This window comes from Nansenia antarctica (genome assembly GCF_963989245.1).
Source record: "Nansenia antarctica genome assembly, chromosome: 20".
Classification (NCBI taxonomy): domain Eukaryota; kingdom Metazoa; phylum Chordata; class Actinopteri; order Argentiniformes; family Microstomatidae; genus Nansenia; species Nansenia antarctica.
Window position 1 is genome coordinate 21,543,842 of NC_137693.1, and position 13,668 is coordinate 21,557,509.

The window sequence follows — 13,668 nt, forward strand, 5'->3', positions numbered from 1 at the left end:
ACGTCATTCTGTTAACATGTTCTCTGTTCGATGGTTCCAAGCATCCTTTCCATGGCTCTGATTGGTCGTTTCCGTGGTTCCCTCCTAGCCAATCGGAGCGTTGAATCCTAAGCGGGCGGTGTTCTATGCGGAGCACTACGAGACTTGGGAGGAAGACGGAACCGCCCCTCATCACTACAACTCACTCTACTCCACGGCTGATACCACTCTACTGTGGATGCTCAGGATAGTGAGTACACACGCACACACACACATGCAAGCATGCACGCACGCACACACACACTCACACACACACACGCAGGCACGCATGCATGCACGCACGCACCTAACACACACACACACACACACACACCTAACACACACACGCACACATGCACGCACACACACACACACACACACACATACACACACACACAGACATGCATGCACGCACACACACGCACACACACACACACACACACACACCTAACCCACACACACACAAACAGACAAACAAACACCAGGTTCTGAGATGTTTGTGTGTGTGTGTGTGTGTGTCGCCCCTGTAGGAGCCCTTCACCACGTTCTTCCTCAACGCCAACGACAGCAAGTTTGACCACCCTGAGAGAGCCTTCTCTGGGATCGCCCGCGCATGGAGGAACTGTCAGAGAGACACGGCAGACGTCAAGGTAAGACCAGGGTGTGTGTGTGGGTGTGTGTGTGTATGTGTGTGTGTGTGTGTGTGTGTGTGTGTGTGTGTGTGTGTGTGTGTAGGCTGGGGATACAGGGAGGAGACCAGGAAACAGGACTTCAAATGACACGTTTCTCAAGTGAGGAATTGGTATGGAGAAAGAAAAAAAAAAGAAAAGCCTGAAATTAATGTGTTCAATGGGAGATAAAGACTTTTTTTTTTACATGATGTTGGCCAACAGGAACTGATCCCAGAGTTCTACTACCTGCCGGAGATGTTTGTGAACAGTAACGAGTACGAGCTGGGGGTCCGCGAGGACGGGTCCTCCGTGTGTGACATCGAGCTGCCGGCCTGGGCCAAGAAACCAGAGGACTTCGTCCGCATCAACCGGATGGTGAGGCCGTCACGTGACGATTTATAAACCATAAACCATATAAACCATACAGTTCTACTTTATGTTGTGGTTGAAAGGGAGCAGTAACAGCAACCAGTAGTGGTGGTCTAGTCTAGTGGATAGTGAGTTGGAGTGGTCATCAGAAGGTTGTGAGTTAAAATCCCAATCTGAAACCACACCACCACTAGTGTGCCCTTGAGTAAGGCACTTAGCCCTCGGTTACTCCAGGGGGAATGTCCCTGTGATTCCTAATTGTAAATTGCTTTGCATTAAATTGTCTGCTAAATTGCTAATTCTAATTCTAACCCTGAGGTAACCGGACAAGTGCGATCATGTATTTCGTCCTCATTTCTCTCTCTCTCTCTCTCTCTCTCTCTCTCTCTCTGACTTCCCCTCTCCTCCCCGCCTCCCCTCCCCTCCCCTCTCTCTAGGCGTTGGAGAGTGAGTTTGTTTCGTGCCAGCTGCACCAGTGGATAGATTTGATATTCGGGTACAAGCAGCGAGGGCCGGAGGCCGTCAGATCGCTCAACGTATTTAACTTCCTGTCCTACGAGGGCTCTGTTACCCTGGATACCATCAGCGACCCTGCGCAGCGAGAGGTAAGTCGCTATGACAACACACCTGGGACGCCATCTGTAAGAGCGAAACAGAGGAAATCATTATGAAATGGGCAATTTGAAGGCTTATTACCCTGGCAGCTGTGACCCACTGGTAATAGGATTTTCTTTCCCTCTTTTTTCCTTCGCTCTGTCTTCCTCTCTCTTTCTGTCTTACCCTCTCTCTCTCACCCACCCCCTCTCACTCTCTCTCTCTCTCTCTCTCACCCACCCCTTCTCTCTCTCTCACCCTTCCCTTCTCTCTCTCTCTCACCCACCCTCTCTCTCTCTCTCTCTCACCCACCCCTTCTCTCTCTCTCTCTCTCTCTCTCTCTCTCACCCACCCTCTCTCACTGTCTCTCTCTCTCTCTCTTTCTCTCTCTCTCACCCACCCCTTCTCTCTCTCTCACCCTCCCCTTCTCTCTCTCTCTCTCACCCTCCCCTCTCTCTCTCTCTCACCCACCCCTTCTCTCTCTCTCACTCTCTCTTTCCCCTCTCTCTCACCCACCTCTTCTCTCTCTCTCTCTCTCTTTCTCTCTCTCTCTCTCTATCTCTCTCTCTCTCTCCCTCTCTCTCACCCACCCCTTCTCTCTCTCTATCTCTCACCCATCCCTTCTCTCTCTCCCTCTCTCTCTCTCTCTCTCTCTCTCTCTCTCTCTCTATCTCTCTCTCTCTCTCTCTCCCTCTCTCTCACCTACCCCTTCTCTCTCTCTCTCTCTCTCTCTCTCTCTCTCTCTCTCTCTCTCTCTCTCTCTCTCTCCTCTAGGCCATGGAGCTTCAGATCCAGGCGTGTGGTCAGACTCCCTCCCAGTTGCTGATTGAGCCACACCCCCCTCGCTCCTCCGCCATGCACCTGGTGAGACAGGAAGTGATGCGTTCACGAATAAGGAGAACATTCCATTGAATAGCATTGAATAATGTCAAGCTCCAATGAAGTGTTGTGGACCGTCCCAAGACACTGCACATGTTACAAGTCCACTGTAGTGGTCAGCTAACAGCTAGCATATATCTAACAGCGGGCATCCCTTTTGATCACTTGTTCACAGTAGCGCCCCAGTTCCAAACCAACACTAGGTTACACAGCTACTTGGAATGTACTTCAGAAAAAGTTGAAACCGAGCCTGTTCATCCCACTCTCTGATTTTAAACTGTGTGTTACGGAGACTTTGAATTATACTGTACATGCGAATGTGCTTAGGTTATCTTTTTATAGCCTGTGTCTGCTCACTGCTTCTGTTGCTCGTTTGTTGTTATTTTAGGTTGTATATTGTATGTTTTTATACTGTATGTGGTGTCTTTCTTTTTTTTACTGTGTGTGAAAAGTGCTGCTTTTCTTGGCCAGGGCTCATTTGAAAAAGAGGCTACTGTCTCAATATGACTGCCCTGGTTAAATAAAGGATTATTATTATTAATAATAATAATAATAATAATAATGAGTACAATATTAGCACACTATTAGCATGTGAACTGAACCCAGGATGTACATCTTTGACTCAGTGAGACTGGTCAGCATGTTGCCTTGGAGCCTCCCCACCCTCCCTCCTCACTATGGGACTGCCCCAGGTCCTAGTGCCCCCCATGGCAGAGAGAGGCCGTACCAAACTCCTCCCCCAGTCCTAAACCCCAACCAACCAACCAACCAACGCCTCCCCCCTCCTCCCCCCTAGGCCGACAACTATCCTCAGTGTGTGAACCTTGCCTTGACCCTGTTCTCCTACTAATACACCTCTCCCCTTCCCTTTCTCCTCCCCTCTCCCCATCTCTCCTATCCCTTTCTCCCTGCCTACCTGTCTACCTCATCTTCCCTTTCTTTCCTTGCTCTCCCCTCCCCTCTCCTCCCCATTCCTTCCCCCTTTCCCTCCCTCTTTCCCCTCCTCTTCCTTCTCTCCGTTCCCCTCCCCTTTTCCCACGCTTTTGTCGTCTATCCTATTCTCCTCGTCTTTACTCCCCCCTCCCCTCTCCTCTCTCTCTCTCTCTCTCTCTCTCTCTCTCTCTCTCTCTCTCTCTCTCTCTCTCTCTCTCTCTCTCTCTCTCTCTCTCTCTCTCTCTTCTGTCTCATCAGTGTTTCCTTCCTCAGAGCCCTCTGATGTTTAAGGACCAGATGCAGCAGGATGTGATCATGGTGTTGAAGTTCCCCTCCAACTCCCCCGTGACCCACGTGGCGGCCAACACGCTGCCTCACCTCAGCGTCCCCGCCGCCGTCACCGTCACCTGCAGCCGGCTGTTCGCCGTCAACCGCTGGCACAACACCGTCGGTGAGCGAGCGTGTGTGTGTGCGCGCGTGTGTGTGTGTGTGCGTGTTTGTTTGTTTATTAGGATCCCCATTAGCTAATGCCATGACATTAGCTAGTCTTCCTGGGGTCCGACAGTCTGTGTGTGTGCGTGTGTGAGGGGGTTGGGGGTGGGATGGGATGTGTGGGGCAGTGTTGATAGTGTGTGCGTGTGAGTGTGTGTGTGTGTGTGTGTGTGTGTGTGTGTGTGTGTATGAGTGTGAGGGGGTTGGGGGTGGGATTTGATGTGTGGGGCAGTGTTAATAGTGTGTACGTGCGTGCATGTTGACATGTGTGAGAGAATGAGAGAGACTGACGTAGCGAGCCACATTTGGTACATGCAGCCCGTTTGTCGGCATTTGTTGCTGTTTGGCTTGGTGACGTGACCCGTCTGTGTGTGTGTGTGTGTGTGTGTGTGTGTGTGGGTGTTCCTGCCAGGTCTTCGTGGAGCTCCAGGGTACTCCCTAGAACAGGCCCATCACCTGCCCATCGAAATGGACCCTCTCATCGGTCAGTACCAAACACTGTGATGGTAGGGTGTGTTTATGTGTTGTATTCACCCGCTAACGTCGCTCATCCTGTCTGCTTGTGTCTGTTCATAGCCAACAACTCTGGGGTGAACAAGCGTCAGATCACAGACCTGGTGGACCAGAGTATCCAGATCAACACACACTGTTTTGTGGTTACCGCTGACAACCGCTACATCCTGGTCTGTGGTTTCTGGGACAAGAGCTTCCGGGTCTACTCCACAGAGACAGGTCAACAAGCTACGCACGATAATAACACTCCTACACGCACAATAATACTCCTACCACAATATTCTGATGTGTTACTCTACAGTACGACAGTGGATTATACCACCCCCCCCTCCCAACACACACACACACACACACACGCACGCATGCACACGCACACGCACACACACACTCACTCACTCACTCACTCACTCACACACGGACGCACACACGGACGCACACACGGACGCACGCACGCATGCACTCACACTCACACACATGCACACACTCATACCCTCTCTCTCACATGACACACACACACTCACACACACACTCATTCACTCACTCACTCACTCACTCACTCACTCACACACGCACACAAGCACACACACACACTCACACACATGCACACACACTCACACACTCATCCCCTCTCTCTCACCTGACACACACACTCACACACTTATCCCCTCTCTCTCTCTCTCACCTGTAGGTAAGCTGACCCAGATCGTGTTTGGCCACTGGGACGTGGTGACGTGCCTGGCCAGGTCAGAGTCCTACATCGGGGGGGACTGCTACATCGTGTCTGGCTCCCGGGACGCCACCCTGCTGCTGTGGTACTGGAGCGGACGCCACCACATCATCGGAGATAACCCCAACAACAGTGAGTGTTTTACTGGGCAAAACAGGCTGAGGAGGGGCTGGTTTGGTGGACGGAGATTAAAGGCTGCTCATGGAATGGCCTCTTGTCTTGTCCAATCAAATGACTCGGTCCCTTTATGATGTGGAACCCAGAGTGCGCTCCGGCGCTCTCTCTGAGCGGATTTACAGATGCTAATCCTACACTGAAAAGCATCCCTCAGTGGAGATTTTTTCAAATCCGACTGAGAAATAAAAGGGTTGAAGGGAGGAAACACTGCCCTCTGGTGGAGTGTTCTCTCACATTTAGCAGTGTAACAAGAGCGTTAGAAAAATGTCAATCTTTCATTAAGGTCTTATGTTTAACTCAACTAAATGGAGCTGTAGTAATTATTAAAAAACACAAACTGTAGTTGCATAAATCACACCTGCTTACAACTGTGCGTGTTGTTGTTTCCTAGGCGACTACCCTGCTCCCAGAGCAGTACTGACCGGACATGACCACGAGGTGGTGTGTGTGTCTGTCTGTGCGGAGCTGGGACTTGTCATCAGTGGGGCTAAAGGTATGTGTGCGTCTGTGTGTGTGTGTGTGTGTGTGTGTGTGTGTCTGTCTTTGTGTGTGTGTGTGTGTGTGTGTGTGTGTGTGTGTGTCTGTGTCTGTGTCTGTGTCTGTGTGTGTGTGTGTCTGTGTTTCTGTGTCTGTGTCTCTGCTTATATGCGTTTCTCTTTTTTTCCGATTTTGAGTAAAAGGAAAAAAATGGTTCTGAACATTTGGTTTGTGTGTGTGGTTCTGCCCCTCAGAGGGCCCGTGCCTGGTCCACACCATCACCGGAGACCTGCTGCGGGCCCTGGAGGGTCCAGAGCTCTGCCTGCGGCCCCGGCTCATCTCCGTGTCCAGCGAGGGCCACTGCATCATCTGCTACGAGAGAGGACGCTTCTGTAACTTCAGCATCAACGGAAAACTCCTGGCCCAGATGGAAGTCAACGACTCCACACGGGTAAGGACTTACGAGAGACGTCGTACACGCTCACACTGAACATACTATTGATACAACTGTTGAATGTGCATCTCCCCACCTTATGTTTATACATCTCTACACTTGCACACACACACACACACACACACACACGCACACGCACACGCACACGCACACGCACATACGCACACACACACACGCACATACGCACACACACACACACACACACACACACACACACACTCACACTCACACTCACACTCACACTCACACTCACACTCACACTCACATTCACACTCACACTCACACTCACGCACACACACACACACACAAACACACACACACACAATTATCCACTCATCAGTAGACCCATGTTGACATGTGTTCCTCCCATCTCTGTGTCTCTCTGCAGGCGATCTTGTTGAGCAGCGACGGTCAGAACCTGGTGACCGGGGGTGACAACGGTGTGGTGGAGGTGTGGCAGGCCTGCGACTTCAAACAGCTCTACATCTACCCCGGCTGTGACGCAGGCATCCGCGCTATGGACCTCTCCCACGATCAGAGGTGTGTGTGTGTGTGTGTGTGTGTGTGTGTCTGTGTGTGTGTACGCGCGGTGTGTGAATGCTTGCACCCCTGCATGTCTTGAGTTTTCGTGCCAGTGAGCATGTGTTTATTGATTGGATTAAATCAAATTCAAATCAAATTTTATTTGTATAGCGCATTTCTTACAAGATGCAACTTAATGCGCTTCACACAATGAACATTTTCAGTCAATCAGTCAATCAATCAGTGGCGGCTGGTGCTAAACATTTTGGGTGGGGCACAGCAGTGTTTCCTCCAGGACTTTTCACATTAGTGGCGGGGGGGCCCTCTTTCGCGCGCGATTTTTTTTCCGCGTGCACACGCACGTTTACCCGTACCTCCGCCGTTCTGTTCGTGGTGATTTTAGAGGCAATAGATTCTTTTTTGTATATTATTACTAACACCACAGACATACAAACTGTGGTGAGCTCCATTGCTTGTGTAACATTAGCTAGTCGCTATCCATTTTTCACTCATACACGGCCGGAAAAGTGAACAGAAATACAACGCTGACTTACGGTGGTATCTTGCGGCTGTCTTCACAAAGAGCTCCAGGATGCTTTCGCTTGAGGTGCTCGTTCATTGCAGATGTACTCCTGTGATAGGCCATTTCATTTCTGCACAGTTTACAGACCACCACATTGTTTTATTTTTTTGTAAAAGCCGGAAATTGCAAAACGTCACGTTTGACGTCAGACTTAACAACCGGATATTCAGGACGCACATTTTTGCGCCCCGGCCTAGAAATAGGAGACAGCCAATTGGAGCGCTGCTACAGCTCACGTGTAAGCGAAAAGTATTCGGCCTGTCATAGACTTGCATTGACCGGCGCCCCGACGCCTCCCCCTATGTATTTTAACAGTGAATTTTACACACACACAGATAAAATGTTTATTGTATTGGAGGATTTTTAATGAATGCTGATAGGCGCCGACAGAATATCAGCCGCATTTTGTGAATAAACAATGTTTATTTAAAAAAAAAACTTTTACAAATCGCAACTAGGAAGTGAAGGTGGGGAACTAGGAAGTGAAGGTGGGGGCGGCGACCCAGCACCCTCTATCGGCCAGCCGCCACTGCAATCAATCAATCAATACTGACAGAGCCGCGAGCAGGCAAAAGTAAAAACCTGTACACTATGTAGCCAGGATTACTCTGCCATAAATGTAGGAAACGTGGATTTCTTTTCTGTCTGTAAGTGTGTGTATCTGTGGTCTGATGTGTTCTGTGTCTGGTTCGTCTGCAGGACTCTGATCACCGGCATGGCGTCTGGCAGCATCGTGGCGTTCAACATCGACTTTAACCGCTGGCACTATGAGCACCAGAACAGGTACTGAGGAGGAAGGAGGGAGGAGGGAGGAGGGAGGAGGAGGAGGAGGAGGAGGAAGAGACGGGTCATGCTTTACATGCCGGCAACCAGGAAACAACCTGTTACAAAGAAGAAGACAATGAAAGAATAAAAAAAAGAAATCCCTTAAAGCCCCCTTTTTTTCCAAGTGTGGTGCACACATAGAGGAGTAGAGGAGTAGAGGAGAAGAAGTGCATCGCCGCTAGCGCAGGACATGTTCCTCTGGGCATGACAACAGCCCTGAAGGAACACGCCAAACCGTCGTAATTATCAACACAGACTGAACAAGAATGAGAACAAGAAGTAAACCAGATCTGGGATGATCAGGTTCCTACATACAAGACTTTTGTGTGAGAGAACTGTTACTGTCAGTTGGACAGTACGCTTATTGCTTCACGGGACAAAAATAACACAATTTTGCTTTGGTTTTGTTTGTTTTCAGGGGGTTGTTTTGGGGTTGGGGGAAGGATACAGGCCACTACATCAGGACTAAACTGGTTTAAGCTAGTCTGAACTGGTCTAAACCAGTACTACCCACTAAATTAAAACAGGTGCTGTTGGCTTAAATCTACATGTTCCACCGTGGGCCGGTTATCTGGGTTTCTTTGTTTGGTTTGGCTATGTTTTTGTTTCATTTGATTTCTCTTTAATGTTTTATGTGATTAATTTATTTTATTTTTGATTTGTTTCAAACTCCTAGCAGGGTGAATATGATTTATGTAAATACAGTTGTTGTTTTCCTACTCACAATCTGTGGTTGACATGGAGGGATCACAGACCACCACACAGATCACGCCTATCACCTTTAATTTATTAACAAATTTCTCAATGTAAAATAATGTGTAATAATGAAAATGATGACAATGTCGATGATGATGCTTTTGATGTTGATAAATGGTAATAAAGGCAATGATGATGAGGATGATGACGACGACGATGATGAGGATGAGGATGATGAAATATCTTGCCAATACCATAGGAGGATGATATCTGCAGGAGCCTGATTTTCTATGTATATTTGGTGATTGTTTTGTCAAATATGTACATATAGTCTTGGTTCAGGCTATTCGAGGGAGATTTAATCAACTGAATATGACTGAAAACGTAAAGAAAACCTTCACTCACTCACATTTGTCAATTATTTATGAAAAAAAGAATCAAACCAGTGTCAACGTTTGTTTTGTATTCGCACTTTGCACCAATCACATATCATTATTTATTAGCCTGATCATTTCCAGTCAGCTGCCATTTTGTTTAGGCCCATGTTTCCTACGGGATTATTTGTGCATTGATGTTTGTATTTAAAGACGATTAAAATCATGTGTGATTATTAAGTTGTACAACCTCACAGCTGTAAGCAATATCATGATTCTGTAGCCGATGTCGAGAGGCGGGAGGGAGGAGGGGAGAGGGGGGATAAAACGTGAGATGTACTGTACGTGTGTTAAGCCATCGCGATCAAACACATGCACATACTCTACCAACAGGTTCAACTTGCGTATCCAAAAAAAGGTTAAATATTTTTGGATCTATGAAATCCTAAAAAAAACTATTGTATTCATGTTTTATTGCAAAGATGTAAAATATGACATGTGTGAGTTGAAAGTTGAAAAAAAAATCAAGAAAAGATCAATAAAATATGCAAAGAATTTGATGAGCTGACTTTTCATTGGTCATTGAGTACGAATGAGGGTCACAGAGTCATTGTCGTAACATTGTTTGACAAAGACCAGACATCGTCACCTATATATACCAATTGGCTTGATTGAATGCCTATGACATCATCTCTCAGACTTTGGCCGTGTTCGTAAATTCGTTCTGAGAGCGCCGGAGCGTCCACGTCCACATTGGATCCAACAATGGGTCCACCAGGCTGGGTAGAGTTATGTCAATCATACCTGCTCAATTGATTACAACCACAATAAAAAAAAACACAGCTGTGCACAACTCAATAAGAAAATGTATTCATTTTTTCTTTTCTTTTTTTTTAAAGGCCAGTTAGGGTGTTTTGAGGGTATTTCTATTAGGAACTATTATGTCTTCATCGGGGTCTAAGAACAGACTGACTTTCATCTAAGATCTGATCCCAGACAGCGCCATGGCCACAACCCCCAGTACCTCCTCTGGTCCATCTGCACAGAGGTGTTCACTGAGGCTGTGTCTCTGGGCTGCCAGCACACCTTCTGCAGGGCCTGCCTCAGAGGAACCATCAACGCTGGTTTCCTCCACCGCCCCGTGTGCAGGGGACCAATCACACAGGAGAACAACCTCCACGTCAACAGGATCCTGAGAAACATGGCGGAGGAACTGAGACAGAGACGGGAGGTCAGGGGTCAGGAAGAGGTTCAGGGTGAGGAGGTCATCAGGAACACATCTGTGAGACAGACAAACAGCTGATCTGCTCTGTCTGCAAGGAGGGAAAGGATCACAGATTGGCACTCCTTCAAACCCCTGACAGAGGTAAAGGACGCTTTTAAAAAGGACCTAGCTTCACATCTGGATCACCTCAGAAACCAGATTCATGAAATGAAGAAGCTTTGCCATAGCCGGCACAAGTGAAAGCAGTGCCACAATACATCTTTTCAACAAAACAAAACTTCTGATCAGCTTCCAGATCGAGGACTTCATTAAACTCCTACAGCAGAGAGAGAGAGAGGCTGGCCATCCAAAAGGTGAACTCCAGCCTCACCACCATGAAGTTAAACCTGCCTTTCATGGAGAAGGATCTGGCTGATAGCTGCAAGAGACAGGCAGAGCTGCAGTCAGGCTTGACCAATCCAGCGCCTGAAACCGTGCTGCGGTGGTGGACCAATCAAAGCCGCCTCAGGAGGTTCTTAAACATCCCCAAAAGAGTCCCGCCTCAGAGGTCGTCAGAGAGGCACACAGACAGTGCGACCTAACTTCATGCCCGAGCCGAACCCTTACGTACCTGACTTGTCACATGGACTGGGAGGGCACAGAGAGGGACCAATCAGTAGCAGTGGACACACCCACATCCTCCTGGTCGTGGAAGTTCATTTCCTTTACCGTCTTCTGCACTGTTTGGTTGATTTATACCACATACAGTTTTATCATAAAGGAGAAGCTGTATAGTCAAAATGGAACAGATTCAGTAACACTGAATGGATTGCATTAAAAAAAAAGCTGAATAAAGCATATTGAGATGAATTAAAACAAAATATTTCGTGCAGGTTTATTTAAGTTTGGAGTAAACTCTAGGATCTGGTGTTGAGGGCAGGCTGATCCTAGAACTGGGCTGTGCGGCAGCTTGCGTCACGGTTGGGTAACCATAGAGACAGCAAGCTTGATGTGAGGCGAGATGACAGGTGGGATAGGGAGGTCCGATTCGCTTGCTGACCTGTCAATCAAGAGGAGATGTTTACCATGTTGCCTGTTGTCCCTTTGGTCTGCTGTGTCTGTGTCTGCAGACCTGGGGTGCATTCTAATAGTCTAGAGCAGCTTCCTCTCTTTATAGCCTTTCCTCCATCTGGACTGACAGAAGTGGAAAGCTGCAATCAAGCTACCGAGAGGCAATTATTATATTATGCTATTCTCCCATCCTTTATTCATATCAGCGTGAAAGAGGGGAGGCAGAGGAGAGGAAGCTGCCGCTTGGAGATGTGGGGTGGAGACGTGTCTGTCTGTGGTGATTGTGGTGTTCCACCCCGTAGGAGGAGGCCCAGATCTGTCTGTCACCAGCCTGTGTCTGGGCCTCTGACAGCTCTGACGTGACATCAGTTCCTCTCTCTCTAAGTCTAACCCTCTGTCTGGGAAAACATCGGTTACCTAGCCCCGATGCCATCCAGAGAACGAAATACGTTTCAATGATTTCACCCAGTTGCAGTGCAGTTGTGTATAGTATGGCGATGTTTAATACTTCCTCTATGAATGATTTTTCGGGGAAATTGCCAATATTTGTACAAGATTCACTGTAGTGTTCTCAAGTGGATAGATCAAACACATTTACACAAGCATACCTTTTATACAAAATGTTCATGTTTTTTTAGTTTTTTTCACCCATAAGAATATTGACTATACAATTCCTTACTATAATACTTGTCTGCATACCTCACATTATCAATCAGTGTTAGTCCAGGGTAGATTGGCCGCGGCAGTTTCTTTCCTGTTTCATAAACAGTAAGTAACACATCAATCAGATTCAAAGCTATGTTTTACCACAGGACTGTCTGAAGACTTCTCTAATTCTACTGCAGAATTCTTATTCCATGGAGAAGAGACGAGAGAGAGCTCTCTCTGTCCTGTTCCTGGTTCGCTATTTCCCAGAGTTCAGAGCTAGCTTAGCTAGTGGGCAGACCACCTCACAGTTCCCCCTAAACACACCACAATAAAGTCCCGGGTGGTAAAAGGGTACGAGAAATGTCTACCTCTAGACTTCTGTGTGTGTGTGTGTGTGTGTGTGTGTGTGTGTGTGTGTGTGTGTGTGTGTTTGTGTCTGTGTGCATGTGTGCGTGTGTGTGTGTGTGTGTGTGTCTCTCTCTCTCTCAGATGGACAGCGAGGAGATGGTAGACCTCTGAGAGGTGATGCTACAGATCTCCATGTTGGTGAAAGAACTCCCTCCCTCGCTGCTGCAGTCGGGCACGGAGGAGGAGGATGTGATGATGTTCTTCAGCCTGTGGAGGGCGATGATGAGCAGCGTGAGCAGGAACATCAGCAGGCCCAGGAAGATCCAGACGTACACGTAGACGTTCTCCGTCCGCCCCGAGGACGAGGCGGCCTCCGCCGTAGCGACGACGGACGTCGGGTAGAATTTGATGAACGTTCCGTTCTCTGGTGAGGTTCCGGTTCCGTTGAGGTCCTCCAACGGGAGATCCATCCCTGACATCTTGACTGATGTTCTCCGGAAGGATCTGGGGGAGAGAGGGAGAGGGGGAGAGGGGGAGAGAGGGAGAGGGGAAGAGAGGGAGAGGGGGGGGAGTGGGAGTCGGGGATGGAAAGAGAACAACATGGTCCTGAGACGGTCTTTGAGGAAACAGGGATGTCTAAACAAGGCCAAGTTGCAGCGGGTGATACGTTCAGCAGAGAGGGTGATCGGCTGTCCCTTGCCCTCCCTCAACTCCTTGCATGACACCAGGGCTCTGAGGAGGGCAAGAAAGATCATGGCCGACCCCTTCCACCCCGGCCACGGCCTCCTCACCCTGCTTCCCTCTGGAAGAAGGTTGCGGCTGCCTAAGGCACTGAAGGCCCGCCACAGGCTCAGCTTCTTCCCCTCAGCCGCCAGGCTGCTAAATGACTCTGGCTTCCCCCTCCCCCCCGCCTCCAAGTCTGCCCAGGACTGAACATGCACTAGACCTTGAATAACTCTGCACTGCACTTTATTTACAGCACTATCCATGCACTGTCTGTCCTGTGTTGTCCTGTTTTTGCCTGTTTTTGCATTTGTATTGTACTTGTTTTGTTCATATATATGTGAAAAAAGCATAAATGCTCCTTCTGTAA

At 48.4% G+C, this 13,668-nt stretch overlaps 2 protein-coding genes across 2 annotated transcripts in view; one reads left to right on the forward strand and one right to left on the reverse strand.

Moving 5' to 3' along the window:
- The window catches only part of nbeaa (neurobeachin a), a gene marked incomplete at both ends in the record, with an annotated part of 89,638 nt that extends 81,439 nt beyond the window's left edge, over positions 1–8,199 (forward strand). The window contains 13 exons of the mRNA XM_080549552.1: positions 89–229; positions 549–668; positions 912–1,064; positions 1,496–1,663; positions 2,427–2,516; positions 3,723–3,915; positions 4,369–4,440; positions 4,533–4,688; positions 5,158–5,328; positions 5,765–5,866; positions 6,105–6,301; positions 6,693–6,844; positions 8,109–8,199. Coding sequence (XP_080405678.1) covers positions 89–229; positions 549–668; positions 912–1,064; positions 1,496–1,663; positions 2,427–2,516; positions 3,723–3,915; positions 4,369–4,440; positions 4,533–4,688; positions 5,158–5,328; positions 5,765–5,866; positions 6,105–6,301; positions 6,693–6,844; positions 8,109–8,199 — 1,806 coding nt within the window. The remainder of the gene's footprint in view (positions 1–88; positions 230–548; positions 669–911; positions 1,065–1,495; positions 1,664–2,426; positions 2,517–3,722; positions 3,916–4,368; positions 4,441–4,532; positions 4,689–5,157; positions 5,329–5,764; positions 5,867–6,104; positions 6,302–6,692; positions 6,845–8,108) is intronic.
- Positions 8,200–12,712: 4,513 nt separating this feature from the next.
- On the reverse strand, positions 12,713–13,054 carry sertm1 (serine rich and transmembrane domain containing 1; the record flags this gene model as incomplete). Its single annotated transcript, XM_080549585.1, has 1 exon — positions 12,713–13,054. The coding sequence occupies one exon, from the start codon at positions 13,052–13,054 to the stop codon at positions 12,713–12,715; it is 342 nt and encodes a 113-aa protein (XP_080405711.1).
- Between the last annotated feature and the right edge of the window lie 614 nt (positions 13,055–13,668).